At 45.4% G+C, this 18,445-nt stretch overlaps 1 protein-coding gene across 4 annotated transcripts in view; it reads left to right on the plus strand.

Annotated features, from left to right (window-relative positions):
* Positions 1 to 18,445, plus strand: part of FARP2 (FERM, ARH/RhoGEF and pleckstrin domain protein 2) — a 106,018-nt gene that overhangs the window by 13,470 nt on the left and 74,103 nt on the right. For all 4 annotated transcript variants that reach the window (XM_087865133.1, XM_087865148.1, XM_045795852.2 and 1 more), the window contains one exon: positions 797 to 1,028. In XM_087865133.1, coding sequence (XP_087721259.1) covers positions 825 to 1,028 — 204 coding nt within the window. In that variant the 5' untranslated portion in view covers positions 797 to 824. The remainder of the gene's footprint in view (positions 1 to 796; positions 1,029 to 18,445) is intronic.

Raw genomic sequence — 18,445 nt, forward strand, 5'->3', positions numbered from 1 at the left:
ACATTTAAGGGAATTTGCCATAAATAGAAGGTAACTATGCCTTATTCAACCTCATAGCCTAAAACTGGCGAACTTTCCCGTGGCACAACATGGAGGATTGGAAAGGGCGTGAGTGCCTGGTTGGGCCGTCGGTGTTGTCGCGCGTTCAGCGGGCGGTGGGTGGTAAGGAGAACAAGGACACTGTGAGGACAGATAAGTGGTGCTGGGAAGGGCCTGGCCTGGGGCAAGTGCTCTTCACACCACATGTGCGGTTCTGGTGTCTTTCTGACGTCACCCATCCAGCCTGGTAAGACACCACTTCGGGAACCAGGGAGTGTAAAGCTGGCCAAGAGCAGCCTGGCTGTCCTCACCTACTGTTCTTGGCATTAGCCGCCCCGCCCCCCCGCACAGCTGTATGCTGCCTGGTGTGTCTGGCACCTGCTTCTCTTTGCTGAAATGTACCATCTAGCACTTACCAGTGTGTGGTCAGCACAGTGACTCTCTGGGCTGGTGGAGGGAGGATGCGCCAGGGGACTAGGCAGCCAGACAAAGGGACAGGCCACTGTTGGATGAGGTTTTGTGAGTTCAATGAGGTGACGCACTGCTTGGCTCACAGAAGCACCAGGAAATACTGTCTTTAGGAATAATCTATGTATGAGTAGAAGGTACTCTTAACTGGTTCTGATATAATTTAAGACTCTCTAGAAGTTGCAAAAGTAGAGCAGAGAATTCCTGTGCAGCTGATCATTTTTTTACGTTGTTTTAATATCTAAATAACTATTGATGACTCTTGGGGGGGTTTTTTGTTTTGTTTTAGAGGACTCTTCATTGTTAGCTGGTGAAGAATGGGGGAAATAGAAGGAACATACAGAGTCCTGCAGACTCCAGGGACACGCTTGGGCACCCAGGCCCCAGCGGGGGTGAGCACCCTCGAGCCTGGGCAGACTCTCTCCGCAGCAGCGGCACGGGCGTCAGCCAGAATGCAGGAGAAGCACCTTCACATCCGAGTGAAGCTGCTGGACAACACCGTGGAAATATTTGACATCGAGGTGAGAAGTATAATGTTTGGAAGAATATTTCCTTGTACCTTCTGAAAGTCAAGTATTATGCACCACGTTCCATGTTGCTGATCAGGCTTTGCCTGGTCATCAAGCTGACCGAGTGGCTTTGGTAACTCTAAGATCCTTGGAAACAGTGAGTCTGAGTTTCTCCTTTTATTTGGAAAGTGGTATTCTCCTGTCCTTTAAAATCCTCATGCAGGGGTTCCTGGAGGCTTAGTTGGTTAAGGGGTTAAGCGTCTGACTCTTGATTACTGCTCAGGTCATGATCTCAGAGTTGTGAGATTAAGCCCTGGGTCGTGATCAGTGGGGAGTCTGCTTCTCTCCCTTTGTTCCTCTGCCCACCGCCTGCATGTGTGCCCGCGCTGTCTCTCTCGCTTTCTAAAATAAATCTTTTAAAAATATAAATATTTTTTTAAAAATTAATATAAAATTCTGATACAGCATGGCCTTTCCATTCTTCTTCTGAAAAGCTGGCTGAATGCTGTAGAACACAAACCAGACCCAGATGACCTCTGCCCATTCTGCCTGGGGGCAGGGGCCAGTTAGCCTCCCAGCGGGTTAGCGCCTCATCTGAAACGTGGGGGTGATCATAGCCCCCCCTTCTCAGGGTGGCTGTGGAGAGGCCTGAGCTCATGGGGCAGCCATGGGAGGCCCAAGCACTCACCATGCAGGGAGCCCGGCATGGAGGCAATATTGCATAGTATTAGCATAGGGTTTGTTTTTCTGTATCAGCAGTAATAACATTTTTATTTTAAAAATTCCCTAATAGATTGCACTGATAATGTTGGCAAAAACAGTTGAATGTAACACAAATGTGTGACTGTATGTAAGTGTATATATATTTAAGTCATACTTTTTAGACCCATGTAATATTTTAGAAAACACTGATTTTCTAAATGGCATTAGAATGAGTGTGATTTTTAAAAATTATTTATTTTATATGTAATATATAAATTCGTTCTCTCTTTTCTAATATTTTCATATTAGTGTAAAGTAATATCTTTAGAAGCTTTTTCTGTTTTTAATGTCACAAAAGGAAGAACAAGAGAATGAATTTAAACTTCAGGAAGTTTATTTGTGCTCAGGATGTCTGTCAAGAAGTCAGGTGCTACACAGGAAATGAGATGATCGAGGTAGGGGCCAGACTGTGAGGAGCCTAGAGGAAACATCTAGGCTCTGGTGGGGCCTAACTGCAAAATACATTGCATGGGAAAAGGGAAGGAAGGGGCGAGTGACCCAGGTGGCAGTGGGGGGGGGCTGGAGGTCAGGGCTGTCCTCCAGTCCTCTTGCCTCGGGCCCCAGGCACACCAGCCTCTCTCACCTCTCTTGCTTGAGTGTTTGATGGCAGTTATCTAGTGCACAGATTCATAGCATCTGAACTCAAGGGACCCTGAATACTTCTTTTAAGGTCTTATTTGAGGAGGGAGTCAAATACCATTTCATCAGGGCAATAGTAATTAAAACTGGTAGGACCTGTCTGTCCCAACTTCCCCAGTCATTCCTGCGGTGCCAGGGGCAGCCTCTGCCAGGAAGGTAGTCCAGAACCGGCAGCCTTGGCACCCTGGAGAGCCAGCGGTTGGCTGTGACTCTCTGTGGCAACATGAGGCAGTACTCCTCTTGGTACTCTATGATGAGTCACCTGCAGGAAATGAGTTAAAGATCTGGGAGGTGGGGCGCCTGGGTGGCACAGCGGTTAAGCGTCTGCCTTCGGCTCAGGGCGTGATCCCGGCGTTATGGGATCGAGCCCCACATCAGGCTCCTCCGCTATGGGCCTGCTTCTTCCTCTCCCACTCCCCCTGCTTGTGTTCCCTCTCTCGCTGGCTGTCTCTATCTCTGTCAAATAAATAAATAAAATCTTTAAAAAAAAAAGAGATCTGGGAGGTTAGTTGGGCTCCCGAATCTCTTCCAGCCAAATGCTCGCAAGAGTTTCCACTATGTAGCCCTCCTTTGATAAAGACATCCGTTACAGTCTAGGCTCATCACAGGTTCAAAATTTTTAAAAGAAAGGAAAAGGAAAGGAAAGTTGGGAGGGGAGAAAAGAACAGGAAGAACTGAACTATTTAAAGCTTCTTTTTGGGGCTCCTGGGTGGCTCAGTCAGTTAAGCATCTACCTTCGGCTCAGGTCATGATCCTGGGGTCTTGGGATCCAGTACCATGTGAAACTCCTGCTTCTCCTTCCGCCTGCTTGTGCTCTCTCTCTCTGTCTAGGACAAATAAATAAATAAAATCTTAAAAAAAAAAAAAAAGGAAGAAAGAAAGAAAGCTCTTTTTCAAAGCATCTTTTTTTGTCCTGCTTAATGATCTTTATCAACTAACACTAGGACCAAGAAAGAAGAAAGCATACATTTTTTGTTGAGTCAAAAATAACCCTTGTCCAGGATACACACTGTTACTAAGTGTCTGGGTCACTTTATACATCAGGAACTCAGAAGTGGCATTTTGTAAAGGTTTCAACATATTTAAAGCTTCTCAAAGTTGAGATTGTTGTGTCAGAGAGGAAGAATCCTTGGCCCTTCCAGGTCCTTCTAGCTGGACTAAGAATCAAATTGAGGGGCACCTGGGTGGCTCAGTCGTTAAGCATCTGCCTTTGACTCAGGTCATGATCCCAGGGTCCTGGGATTGAGCCCCACATCGGGCTCCCTGCTCAGCGGGAAGCCCGCTTCTCCCTCTCCCACTCCCCCTGCTTGTGTTCCCTCTCTCGCACACGCTCTCTCTCTCTCAAATAAATAAATAAATAAATAAAATCTTAAAAAAAAAAAAAAAAAAAAGAAAGAAATTGACATGAGACAGATTAACTGTTGGAAATCAGACCTAATAGCATATGTACAGGGAGTCCACATATAAGGAAATTACAAGCATAGTCAGGCAACGTGATGCTTATATGTGCACGGGAGAGGGATTGGGTCTGGGACACAAAGGGAAGAGGGACCATTAGCCAGGAAGAGGGAGGAGAGGTCCGGGAATACAGGTTGCCTGTCGTGTAGAGAAGTGTCTCAGGTGAAAAGGAGTCTGTTAATAGCTCCCTTCCTGGTATGGGCAGGCAGGTAAGGGGGCAGTAAAGAGCTTTTCCTGAATCTGCTGGGTTTTGATTGCTTTTAACTCAAAGTAATGTTCATGCCACAGTGACCCATCTGGGGTGGCCTGCTCTTGCCCTTATAGTTGCTTCTGTTAATCACATATAACCATTGTATTCATTTCCGTGCAGGTGTGATATTTTGATAAGCCTGGCAGAGTCAGAGTCAGAACTTAAAACCCACCCTGAGTTGGGTGGGCTACTTTTTGAATGGCATTACCCACCAATGCATACCTTTTAGGAAGAGTTAAAATTCAGTATAGTTTTGTAACTGTATTTGTGTTCAGCTTCCAAGTACCTGTCCTCTACAGTTATATCAGTTGGTTTTGCTAAGTAACCACTTCAAAACCTAGTGACTTAAAACAACAAATTTTGAATGTATGTTTGGGTATTAGCTTGGGAGGGTCGTCTGGTCTGGGCTGGCCTAGAGGTGGTCTAGGAAGGTCTAGGATGGCATGTCTTCCATGTCTGGTACCCCAGCTGGAACCTCTCTCCATGTGGAATGTCACCCTCCAGGGATCCAGCTTGGCCTTATTTGCGTGGTGATGGAAATGTTCTCAGGAGTGGAAGCTGTGAGGTGCCTGTACGCTTGGGATTCATGCATTAGAGCTCCCACCATGTTTAACTGGTCAAAACAAGCCAGCAGGCAAGCCCCGATTCTGGGAGTGGGGAGCGGTAGAGCTACCCTGATGGAGGAGTGCCAAGCAATTTGTGACCATTTTTTATAGTCTACCACAACAGCTGTTGCCAATGGATGGGGAACGTAGTCTCTGGAAAGACGACGGTCTCTGTGAAGCTCTAGTATCTCCTGTCAGTGGGCTAGTCTCCTTTGCCAGGCGACATGCTTTGTGGGTCCTGCCCCCCAGCAAGCCACCTGGCCTCCTCTGGGGGGACATGCTTCCCCCATAGCCCTGCACGAGAGGCTGGCCCAAGAAGGTAGGTTTGCCCTGATCCTTTCACCCCAGTGTCTCCCAGGAGCCATGGCTCCAAAGATTAAAAAGATCCAGAGATGGAGGCTGGTTGCCCCTTGGGGCCCCTCAGTGATCCACCACCACTTGTTCCCTGACCTCTGGTAACGGAATGGACCTGAGTTCCCTCCTCGGTGAGTCACACACAGAAACCGCACCTGGTGAGCTGTCCCACAAAGGAAACTGGATTTGCAGCAAATAAGGAGATCCCAGGGAATAACTTCCAAAGCCATGACCCCAAGCAAGGGTGGATGGATTCCTTTTATTTAGGGTGAGGGTGAATACTCGGAAAGGGGAGCCTCATTGTTGTATGTAGAGGTGGGCACAAAGTCATGCATGTGCCTTAAGGAAAGGCTCGTGCTCCTCCTTGGGCAGAGGTCTCCGTGTTATAATGAGGTCAGGGCGACTGTCGGCCGCTCCGTGGTCCATCCGCACAGGCGTGAGTCCGTGAGTCGGGGGTTGAGCTTCCACTGGTCCGTGTGATCCAGGCAGTTGTCATTGCCCGGGGGCGGGGGACGCCGGAGGATCCGCTTCAGTGTCCATCACGGGATGCTTTACCTGCCGGGTCTTTGCCTGAGTTAAGAGATCAGCTGGAAAGAAGAGCTTCAGGAAGAATGTGGGATGAAGGCCAGTGGGTACAAGCAGGTGGGCAGTAAAGGTCAGGTTTTGGGGTCTAACTGGTGACACTGGCTCCGCCACCCTCCACCCTTTCTATTTGAACTAAGAGGTTGTGGTGTGGTGGTGTTGGCTGTTGCAGGATGGTGTGCACTCGAGGTGTGGGTCAGTAGGTGTGCAGAGCGCTGAGACCGCAGTCTGGGTCTCCGTCAGCAGCACAGAGGAGGCAAGTCTTTGTGAAGACTCTCCCTGTCCCAGAGCTTGTCTGTGGCCTCTCTCCTCATAGAAGGCAAGCTCCAGGAGACGAGACTTGATTTGATTCACTGCTGAATCATCGGTGTTTGGAATAGTGCCTTGCTCAGTAAAGATGTGTTGAATGAAGGAAATAAAAAGGTAGATTAGGCTAACATCCTTTCTTCAAGAGTGTTTTGAATTTTTCCCTCTATAGCAGAGTTTTCTGACCTCAGATTCGAGTGTGTGGTTTTGTTTGTTTGGAGGTTTGGGCATCTATAGCTATCTGATTGGCTACTTACTTGGTTTGTTTTTTTTTTATTTAAGTCTTAGGCAGTAGCGTCTGTGAACTTGCTGGGTTGACGCGCTGATAAAACCTTGGAAAACACTGGCTTCTGCATACAGATAGTTACAAATTACTGGTGTGTAGAATCCTTAGTTGCTGTTGAAGGGACCTTCTTAACTTAGGGAAGAATTTGACATTTAGTTATTTTTGAAATGCTTATATTTTGCTTCAGTGAAAATACAGAGCAGCTCAGCCTGAAGACCTCCCTGTTGGTTTTCATGCCTCTTTCCACACAGAGTGTGTTGTTTCATGTTGATCTTCAACAAGTAAGACAGTCTTGGCCATCCTCATTATATTTGCTTCAGAAAGGTGAGCTGCAAGTCTCCAGTTTTATTTGTATCGCCCAGCTCCCAGAGTGTTACATCAGTGCTGACTGCCACAATAATGGTACGTGTTTCCATGCTAAAATTGGTAAAGAGGAGCTGGGGGCTCACTGGGTGCAGGAGGATGTTGTTCCAGCTCCTTCCTTCTAAGGCTGGGTCACACAGGCTCGTCTAATTCTTGCTGCCCATGCGTCAACAGGGCGTAAAGCCAGAAGCAAGGGTCTGCTCTTTTCCAAACAATATATTTTTTGAAAGATTTTATTTATTTGAGAGCGAGAGAGAGAGCGAGTATGAGCAGAAGGGAGGGGCAGAGGCAGAGGGAGAAGCAGACTCCCTGCTGAGCAGGGAGCCTGATGCGGGACTCGATCCCAGGACCCTGAGATCGTGACCTGAGCTGAAGACAGACGCTTCACCAACTGAGCCACCCAGGCGCCCCTCCAAACAATATTTAATAGCGTTGAAGGTAAAGTTGAGCAGAAACTCTTTAGCAGCCTTCTTGAGATAAAATTCACATACCATACAGTTCACCCATTTGAAGTGTACATCTCTGTGAGTTTTTGTGTGTCCACAGACGGCAGTCAATTTGAACATGTCTTTATTGCCGTGAAACGTGGGGCACCTGGCAGGCTCAGTTGGTAGAGTGTGTAACTCTTTTTTTTTCAATTATTTGAGAGAGAGAGAGTGCACACACGTGTATATGCATGAGCACACATGGTGGGGGAGGGGCAGAGGGAGAGAGAGTCTCAAGCAGACTCCCAGCTGAGCGCGGAGCCGGAGGTGGGGTTCAGTCCCATGACCCAATATCATGGCCTGAGCGGAAATCAAGAGTTGGATGCTAGGTGCCTGGGTGTCTCTGTCGGTTGGGCATCCAACTCTTGGTTTCAGCTGAGATCATGATCTCGGGGTCCTGGGGTGGAGCCCTGAGTGGGCTCCACACTGGACAGGGAGTCTGCTTGAAAATTCTCTCCCAGTGCATCGCCCCCCACCCATGCACGCGTGAGCACACTCTCACACACCCTCTGTCTCTAAAATAAATAAATTGGGGGGGGGGGGCGGGTGCCTGGGTGGCTCAGTCGTTAAGCGTCTGCCTTTGGCTGAGGTCATGATTCCAGGGTCTTGCGGGAAGCCTACTTCTCCCTCACCCACTCCCCCTGCTTGTGTTCCCCCTCTTGCTGTGTCTCTCTCTGTAAAGTAAATAAAATCTTAAAAAAAAATAAAGTAAAATAAGATTAATAAATTGGGGGCATCTGGGTGGCTCTGTTTTTGAAGCATCTGCCTTCAGCTCAGGTCATGATCTCAGGGTCCTGGGATTAAGCCCCACATCAGGCTCCCTGCCTCCCCCTGTGCTCTCCATATCTCTCTCTCTCTCTCTGTCAAATGAATAAATAAAATCTTTAAAAATAATGAAATAAAAATTAAAAACAAATAAATAAAATAAAATTAATTAATTTTAAAAAAAGAGAGAGAGACTTAACCGTCCAAGCCACCCAGGCGTCCTGAGCGTGCAACTCTTGATTTCAGGGTCATGAGATAAGCCCTCTATCAGGCTCCCCACTGGGTATGGAGCCTGCTTAAGATTGTCTTTCTCCCTCTCCCTTTGCCCATCCCCCCCAAAAAACGTGCTCTCTCTCCCCCCCCTTCCTCTCTAAAGAAGAAAAAAAAAAGAAGGAAGAAACCTTGCAGCCTTTAGCTGTCACTTCCCTGCCCTGTCCCCTCTCCCTTTAGCCCTAAGCCAACAGTAATGTACTTTCAGCCTCTCTAGGTCACACTGCTATGGACATTTCATGTGAGTGGGGTGATATGTGGTCTTTTGTGAGTGGCTGCTTTCGCTGAGCGTCTTGTCTTAGAGCTTGATCCATGTTGTAGAATGTGTCAGGACTGCTCTCTTCTTTGTGTCCAAATAATACTCAGGTGTATGGATAGGCCACATTTTGTTTGTCCGTTCATTGGCTAATGGACAGTCCACCTGCTGGTGTTCTGAATAATACTGCTGTAAACACTAGCATACAGGTGTCCATGTGGACGTGTGTCTGTCACGCTTGAGTGCGTACCGAGGAGTGGAATTGCTGGGTCAAACGTAACTGTGCTCGATTATTTGAGGAACTGCCAGACCGTTTTCCAAAGTGGCTGGCTGCACATCCCACCAGCGGTGCCTGAGGGCTCCGTTCTGTCCATGTTCTCACCTACATTTGTGCTCTCTGGCTTTCTAATTCTATTCATCCTAGCGGGTGTGACGTGGTAGCTCATTATGGTTTGAGGTGAAATTCTAAGTTATTTTTAATGGCTAAGGAAGGGAAGGTTTTGAACCAAAAATATAAGAATTGTACCACGAAACAGTTATCTTCACGCTGGTTGCTTGGGGAGGTTATGAGTAGTTACGAAGTTAACCCCCTCCCAGAGCCCAGGTACACCTGTGGGACGAACCTGTCCACATCCCCAGGTTGTGAGGACTGCTGAGAAAGCACAGCTAGGGCTGACCACGCTCACCCTGAGATGGAGCTGGCCACAAGCAGAAGCTTGAGGTTTCCTTTAGCGTCTTCATGTAAATTTATAGGACAAGGAACTTAATTGTTGACACTGTATTTTTAAATCAGTTATTTATCTCATTTGTAAGTATCAGCTGCCAGTACTTTGAGTCGCCTTGTCCATACAGATCATTTCCTGCCAACACCTTACACTTACCAGGACTTGGCAGGATAGTGAAGTGACATACACTTTGTGGTTCTTTGTGTTGACGACTAATGAAATTAGAATACTTTTTGTGTGGAAGGGCATTTATCTGGGGTGCGAGGAAGGGAGGGAGGCCTGCCCAGCGGAGTCTGGGGGCCATCTGCCTCGGCTTCGATTGTGTCTCATTTTAAGGGACATTTGACATTTATTGATGGGAGTTTTAGCTACCTGTAGGTCAGTCAGTGGCCAGTTTTTTGATCTAGTAAAGTCTTGATTTGTTTTCAGTTGACTAAATGAATTTTGTGGTTTTGAAAATAGAAATCTGGCCACAGCTCTCGAAAGTCTTTCCCTGAACCATGAGAGAAACCATCTGGAAGCTGTGTGCAGCTTGTCCTGTGTGCAGAGTCACGGGGTAGAAGTGCTTTCCCTCCACCTGCACTGATTGTGGAAGGCGTGCAAATGTTATTCCTGGTGCAGTGGAGGGAGATGCCTCCTCCTAGACTTCAGGGCAAGATTTCTAGAGCAGATATACCCATAGTCATTGATAATTCACCACCGGGTTTAGGAACTAATGTGAATTTTAGCTTTTCTATTATCTGAAAGCTAATAATGTAGAAAAGGTGATATTTCGTGATTAAAAGAACAATCTGGGATGTAGTTTGGGTGTGTGAGACCTCACCTGTGGAAGTGAACGTCCTGTGCCTTTGCTGATAAGTGGGCAGTGACTTCTAATGAATATGAGGCTTTTCTTGGTTATTCAGCTGTTTGCTCACATTCCCCTTTTTATCATACTTAAATTTTAGGGAGTGGGCTTGCTTTTGGGGGGGGGGGAGGATTGGAAAAGCTTTAGTTAAATATGTGACAAGTGGGAGGACAAAGTCTCAGTCATGAAGTTCCATGCTAGTTGCTATTCTAGTAAAAACTTAATGTTTTCCTTCTGGCCAGGAAGAAATAGTCAAAATTCCAGAAAGTATCATAGCCAGATGTTTGTCATTGCTCCCACATGAACTTCCTAAATATGGCAAATAAACCGCTTTAGAACTTATTTTGGTCTGATCTCAAGAAAAGTTAGTAATTCAGCATCTGAATTTGGGGATAATATAGGCTTTATACAAAAGCTCTTATGTATTTCTAGTATATACAGCTATTATATGACTCTGTCCTAGCTTTAGAGCCCTGTTATTTTGTCTGAGAAAGTTGATCTGTTTCTTTGACCCTGATGCCCAGGAATGTGGCAGGGTGGTACCGGGCAGGGATGTGAACATTTTTATTCTCAGTGGCCAAGTTGTGGCATCAGGGCTCCCGGTGCCGGCTCCCCTAGTCAGCCCCAGCATGCACACAGCACGAGGTCAGCACACACCATCTCTTAGATGTGATCCTGACTGGCAAGGAAATGGAAAAGAAAGGGGAACTGTCTTCCTCCTGACCTTTGTATAAGTGAGAGTCCCATCACCACAGTCGTGTAATTGAGTTCTTTCAGGGTCTCAGTGGAGGGTCATGGACATGGGTCGTCTTGACTTGGAATGCCAGTTTTTGGGCACCTGAGTTCTGGCACCTGGAGGCTTTATCTCCCATCCTCAGCAACCACAGCAGGAGATGGGGATGCAGGGACGGAGTGAGCTCCCAGGTGAGCTGTGAGCCTACTCTCATGACCACCCTGTACTGTCTCCAGAAGCCCCATGCCCTGTACTTACCCCAGTGATACTCCCATTTCTCACCTGAAAGAATTTGGTTCTGCCATGGTTTGTTCCAAGGAGGCCAGGGAACTGAACTTATATCTGATTTACTGACTTTGAACCATGGCTCCCCTTCAGTTCTTTTCATCTCTTCCCCGAAATTTAGATGCCTACATTCTTGGCCCGACTCCCCACAAGTAGGTGGCCCACTCGAGGGTGGTGCTTGCCTGCTGAGCTCTTCTTTGGGGCCCCCAGGCCCAGCATGCTCATCCTCCCTTTCCACAGCTGGCTTCCTTCTCTATCCCTAAAGAATCACCACATGGGGCAAGTTAGAACCAAGTTTTAAATCTCAACCCTTAGCTGCTTGATGGCATGTGAAAGGGCCTTGTTCCAAGTCTGGGAACAGCTTGGATCAGGTATCCCATCCGGAACTGTGGGATAACACAGTGCATATCTCCTCCTGCTGGGGCCATGTGGGTTATGGGTGAGGGCAGTTCCCAGAGGCCGGAAAGGCACAAAGTCGTCCTCTGTGGGCCTTTCTCAGCTGCCCAGCACATGCACGCATGCACCCTGGTCCTTGTAGCCCTGGCTCGTTCCACTGCTTTCTGAATATACTAGAATTCATTCTCGTTCCATTGGTGAACATTGAGGCTGTATGTGTCATTGTGGGCAGGCGTGTGGGTTTCTCTAGGGTGTGTTCCTAGCATGGACTCTGTGGTTGTGAGATGCTCCCATCCTCGCCCTGTCCACATCTTACAGGATTACTCTGCCAACTGGTTATATCACTTGACATTCCCTCCTTCCACACAGTGCCTTCCCCGGTGTGTTTGCCTCTCTCCCCTTGTCCAACCATGCCCTGGTTCTCTGTGGCCTTTCTGCTAACCTCACTCTTGTGTGGGCGCTGCTGCCTGTGCTGGGCCTATTGTGAAGCCCGACTGATTGCTGCCACCAGCTGGGCCATTACAGTCCTCCCTTCTTCCTGCTCCTCCAGCCTCTGGGGGCCTTCTACACCTGGCTCCAAATTTGAGTCACAGAGTGCCTGTAAGACATGCTGTGTTGTCGAGCAGGTCCTCAGGTGATTTGGGTAGGACCAGGGCCTGTGGCTTTGAGAAGAGTTGTTGCATTCTGGAATTTCTACCCTTCCCATCAGTGCTCCCATCAGCACCCTTTGTTGACGCCATTTTTTCCTGGCCCTGCCCTTCTCTTCATTCATTCGTCCATTCACCATTGAACAAAGACAGACAAACCCTCTTCTTCAAAGCCCCATCTGAGCTTCATTTCTGTGGAGCATTTCTAGGTCGCACCAGCCCCACATTTTCAGTTTGAAAAAGCTAATTCTAGGTTATTGATCTCTCTCAAATATAGAAAGTAACCAAGATCCTCCAGAAAACTAATTGTAGAATTACAGTTATCTTTCTTCAAAGAGAGTATTTTGCTTTTCCAGGTTTTTTTTAAGCTTATTTATTTCTTTTAGTAATCTCTATGCCCAACACGGGACTCAAACTCACGACCTCGAGATCAAGAGCCACATGCTCTTCCAATGGAGCTGGCCAGCTGCCCCTGCTTTCACTTCTATAGAGTGTTTTGTACATGATTTATTATTCTCTCACAGTGATGCACTCACGGGACAGCATTGCATGGGCAGCACGTCAGCGTCCGCAGTGAAGCTATGCTCTGGTGAGGCCCCTCCCACACGTGTGCACAGAGCCCCAGGGCTCCGCTCCGCTGCTCGCTGCATGGGACCTGGAAGACCAACCAGGATGTCACTTGGGGTTGCTGACACTTAAGGTTTTAGATGGAGTTGACCTGCAAAGTAGTTTAATTTTCATTATACAAATAGTTCATACTCATCGTAGAAAAATAGAAAAACTTTAAATGGCTCACAACCAAAGATAACTACCCAAAGGGAACAGCCCTTCACATTTTTCTGAATACCCTTCTTTTACCTTTTATCTACTACATATATTAAATAAAATTCGAATCAGACTTACATGCATTATTATAGTCTATTTTTAAACAACACATTATGAATATTTTTCTACGTACTCTTTATTTTTTTAAGATTTTATTTATGTATTTGACAGAGAGAGAGACAGCCAGTGAGAGAAGGAACACAGCAGGGGGAGTGGGAGAAGAAGTAGACTCCCAGCGGAGCAGAGAGCCCGATGCGGGGCTCGATCCCAGCACCCTGGGATCACGCCCTGAGCCGAAGGCAGACAGTTAACGACTGAGCCCCCCAGGCGCCCCTCTATGTGCTCGTTAAAAAGTTTTTAATGGCTACATAGTTTTCTGTTTTTAATTTCTCTGTAATAAATCTTTATACACATTCTTTCCTTTAAATAAATATACAGAAGCAGCAGTTCTGTGTCCGAGGGTATTGTGCGGTTTTTTGAGGCCTGTGCTTCGTGTGGTGAAATGGCTCTCCACAGACGGGAGCACAGCCCGCCCTGCCTGTGGTGTGCACCCCTGCTCACTTCTCTCCTTCGTCAGCAGTTCCTATAACAACTGTTAATAAAATCTCCAGTTTAATAGCCAAGAGCTTATGCTTTTTACACAGTTTCATCAGATGACTTTATCTTTTTTGTTTTGTGAGTTTAGGGAGGTTTTTTCTGGTATTTGATCTACATCATTTTTTGATCTTTTTTCATTGTGGTAAAATACGCATGACAGGAAACGTAGCCTCTTAGCCACCTTTGCGGGCATGGTTCAGGGGCATTAAATACATGCATGCTCTTGGATCCTCTCCATAGCTCTTTTCATCTTGTCAAACCAAAACTGTCCCCCTGAAACACGGACCCCGCAGCGCCTGGCACCCACCATTCTGCTTTCTGTCCCTATGAACCTGACAGCTCTACGTGTCCTGTGTAAGCGGAATACTGTGTAAGTGCTCTTTGTCTTCTGGTGACTGGCTTAATCGTGGAGCGTGATGTCCTCAGGGTTCAGCCATGCTGAAGCAGGTGTCAGAATTCACTTCCTTTTTAAGGCGGAGTCTGTTCCGTTGTGTGCGTCGACCCCATCCCGCTCATCCATTCATCTGTCAGTGAACACTTGCGCTCTTGGGGATAATGGTGCTCTGAACATGGGGGTGCGACTGTCTCATGAAGACCCTGCTTCCACTTCCTTTGGAAGTACCCAGAAGTGGGCTTGCTGGACCATGTGGCAGTTCTGTGTTTAAGTTTTGGGGACTCCCCAGACTGTTTTCCACAGTGGGTGTGCTATATTGCGTTCCTATCAACAGCGCACAAGGGTTCCAGGTTTTCCACATCCTCTCCAGCACTTGTTTTCTGTGTTTTTGATAGCAGCCATGTTAATGGGTGTGAGGTGGTATCTCCTTGTGGTTTTTGTTTGCCTTGGCCTAATGATCAGTGTTGTCTAACATCTGTTCATGTGTCTGTTGGCCATTTATAGATCTTCTTTGGAGAAATGTCTGTTCAAGTCCTCTGCCCATTTTAAAATCAGGTTGTTTGGGGTTTTGTTGTTGAGCTTTAAGAGTTCTCTATTCAGTCTGGATATTAACCCCTTATCAGATAGATACATGATTCACAAAGATTTCTACATTGTGTTTGAAGTGGGAAAAAAAGGATGGAAATAAGAGGGAATGCTGGAGACTTCACAGAAAGTGACAGTTACAGTGATGAAAAGGACAGAAAAATTATGGAAATGACACTTAAAGATTTGACGCCTAGGCAATGGGCTTTCACTGTGGGTTTGAGCTGTGCTTACTGACCCAGTGGCTCTCAGGGCAGCACTGGTTCAGCCAGTGCTTACTGAGCATCTGCCAGGCACCGTTTTAGAAGCTGGAAGCGCAGAGGTGAATGGGATGGACAGTGAGCTCTGCCTTCTTAGCGCTTTTTCTGCAGTGGAAGCTTGGCAGTCAGCAAGGTAAAACACAGAATGCTCAGTGCTCGGGAGAGAGAGAAAACCGGGGGCAGGGCGGGGCGGTGTTGGGGGCGTGGACCTCTTCTCAGGGAAGAGTGTTCAGGGTGGTTACAACAGCAGCTGAGGGACCTTGAGGTGCAGAGGAAATGCACCAAGGGTCTGATGATTGGATCACAGCCCGGTCAGGGCCTGACCCAGGATGTGGTGTGGAGAGGAGCAGCAAGAGAGCGCTAACAGTCAGTTTTGTCCTGGAAGTATTTTGAAGCTGGAACCTATAGGATTTGCTGTGCAGAAGATGTGGGCTCAAAAACCAAAGAGCCAAGGTGATGCCAGCTTGGGCCTGAGATGGGGGCTCGTGAGGAGAGCTGCTTTGGGAGGTAGGTCAGGAGCTGTTTGGGGGTCTAAGGAGTCTGAGGTGGTCCTCAGCATCTGAGTGGAGGGTCCTTGCCGTGTCCTTGAGTGGCCGGCGTTCTCATGCGCAAGGGCAGGGGTGGTCATTCCTGTTAACTTGCCAGAAGGTGCTAGCGTTGCCCTTCGGTGTTGCTGTGATTCTACTCATGCTGGTTCATGTGGGAGTGCAAGTATCACAAGTGTCATGCCGTTGGCCAGGGAGGCAGCTTTTTTAAACTATCCTCGGTCCTTGACTCCTGGGTGGCAGTAATTATGGGCTTTTATTTTTAGAGACTTTGACTAGTCGTTAGAGAGAAACATGAAAACATCTGTTGGTGCTTCCAAACTGCTGTTATTGGAATGCTCTGGAATGTTCTTGTGCACACTCTTAGGCTCTTATGTGTATAATTTTATAGTTTATATAACACAGCTTCATTTTGCCACAGTGGCAGAGAGGATCTCAGCCCTTTAACTTAAGGGCTTTTTCTGATGACAGTGAAAAAAAGAGAAATATTTTCTTCCTCAGTCCACAATCTTAAACACCTGCCTGGAACTAATAACCTCTAAAGCTTCAGTTTAGCCTTCCATAAAATAAGTTTGTTGATGAGTCTAAAATAAATTTTTTTTCCTAAAATAAGTCTCATGTTCCTGATTATGAAAAATACGTTCTTAGTATTCCATATTTAAATATTCAGGATGTTTCTTCATGTCTTCATAATTATACTTTTTGGACTTGTTTGGTCTTTACTAATATGTGACAGTATGCTTTTTGCTTTTTTTTTTTTTTTTTTTGCACGTGTTGGTATTTGAAACCGGTAAAGTCAGATTTTTGTAGCAGAAAAAAAACCATTTTTTTCCTATTAAAGTAATTTTTGTTAAGACAACTCAGAATGACTTTAAGGCTGTAGATATTGCTATCCTCCTGGAAAATATGTTGGAACATACATGTCAAAAATACATAGTGAGCTCTTTTTAAATCAAGCTTATGTTAAATCAAGGCCATTCGGCTCTATGTAGCTGCTTGCTTCTGGCTTTAATTTACATCTTTAAAACCATGCAAAATAATAAAAACACCTAAATGAATGCAAATTGTATTATGAAATGAAATTATAAATTACATAGAAGTAGTAACATCATATAAAATTTAACTTCTTAGTATGTTAACATAAGAATAAAAATAGATGCCTTGCGAAACTGACAAATTCTTGCTGAGAACACAGGCTTTACAATGGGTCCATTTTTTTCTTATTTAGTAGAATCAAATATGGGGAGAACTAAGAGCACTAGAGGAGGACAAACTTGTTTTGGAAAATTGTTTCCATAAAGTTCTTGAAAAACAAATTTTTTTATTGCTGTAAATTTTCTGCAGTTTAGAACTTAATGCTATTATTTTTAATTCAAATCAATTTGACTTATAAAATAATAGTGTTTTATGTTGGGTTTTTTTGCATTTTTTGTTTTGCGTTTTCTGCCCTAGGAAGTTTTTGTATGTATCTTTTTAATTATAAAATTAATACATGCTCAGAGCAAAAAATTCAGTCACTATAAGAGTACAGAGGAGAGGCACCTGCGTGGCACAGCCTGTTAAGCATCCAGCTCTTGGTTTCAGCTAAGGTCATGATTTCAGGGTCATCAGATCGAGCCCCACATCAGGCTCTGCAGTCAGCACAGCATCTGCTTGAGATTCTCTCTCCCTCTCCCTGCCCCTCCCACTTGTGCACACACTCTTTCTCTCTCTCTCTCTCTCTCAAATAAATAAATCTTTAAGAGTACAGAGAAAAAAAATTAAATTTCTTATTCTCTTACACCCAGAAATAACCTGACATTTTGATCATATTACCCATTTAGTTCTTCCAGACCTTTTCAGTACTTGTTTATGCACTTCTGTGCACGCACACACATCATCCATGACACCACTTCTGTCTGTCTGATGAGTTGAGCACTGAGAAAGTAAATTAGCTTCCCATTGGTAATGTGTTCATGTCTATTTTTCTTTTTACCTCCTGTAATTTTGGGGTTTTTTAATTTTTTAAATTTAAAATTCAGTCAACATATAATGTATTACTGGTTTCGAAGGTAGAGGTCAGTGATTCATCAGTCTTATATAATATGCAGTGCTCATTACATCATGTGCCCTCCTTAATGCCCATCACCCAGTTACCCCATCGTCCTCACCCCTCTCGCCTCCAGCAACCCTCACTTTTTTTCCTATGCTTACGAGTCTCTTATGGTTTGTGAGTGGGGCTGTTGGTGGGAGAGGACTGGCAGAGGTGTGGGGAGCCCAGGATGTAATTTTTGTTTTATGAATGTGACACTCTATTAATTTGTACAGAGATATCCATTGTTATATCTTGACAGGCATAGCACTGTTTTCCTTTTATAAAATGTCCCGGGTTTGTTTGTTCTCTTGTTTTGTCTCAGTGCCTTTTTGGCCTAAATGCAACTGTGTATTCTCTAAGTTCATATTTCCCTGCTCTTTGTTTGCAGTATGCCTGGAACACTCATGTCATAGTTTTATTTTTCACCCTTTCTGAATCACGTGCTTTAGATGTTTGTTTATGTTGCTAACCTAATGGCCAGCATTGTTTACCACATTCCAAGTGCTGTTCCAAAGCACTTCGCAGGATGTACGATTTAATTTCATCCTCACCATTAACATTATTATTAGTTTTACACTTAAGAAAACTGAGGTACAGAGGGTTTTTAAAACTCAGAACTGGAAGTTCTAGCCAGGACATTTGGGGGCAAATAGAAAAGAAGAAACAAATGAAATAAAAGTCATCCAGGTTGGAAAAAAAGTGAAACTATCTCTGTTTACACATGACATTATCATACACATGCAAAATCCTAAGGAATCTACCTCAAAAAACCCAAACAAAAAACTACTAGAACTAATAAACAGATTTGGCAAGGTCACAGGATACAAGATCAATATACAGAGATCACATGTATTTCTATACATTAGCAATGAACAATTCCAAAATAAAATTAAGAAAACAATTTCATTTACACATCAAAATAAAACAAAATACTTGAGAGCAAATTTAACAGAAGAATCTCAAAACTTGTACACTCTCTTGTTATCAACTACGAATTTCTTAAAGGGGAAATCTGTAGTTATGACCCATAAAAAGAGAGTTTTAAAAAAATTTCACCTGGAGATTTTTTTTTTTAAAGATATTATTTATTTATCAGAGAGAGAGAGAGCACAAGCAGGGGGAGCGGCAGGTAGAG

Source organism: Ursus americanus, chromosome 1 (assembly GCF_024610735.1).
Source record: "Ursus americanus isolate L20-20 chromosome 1, mUrsAme1.1.p, whole genome shotgun sequence".
Taxonomy (NCBI): domain Eukaryota; kingdom Metazoa; phylum Chordata; class Mammalia; order Carnivora; family Ursidae; genus Ursus; species Ursus americanus.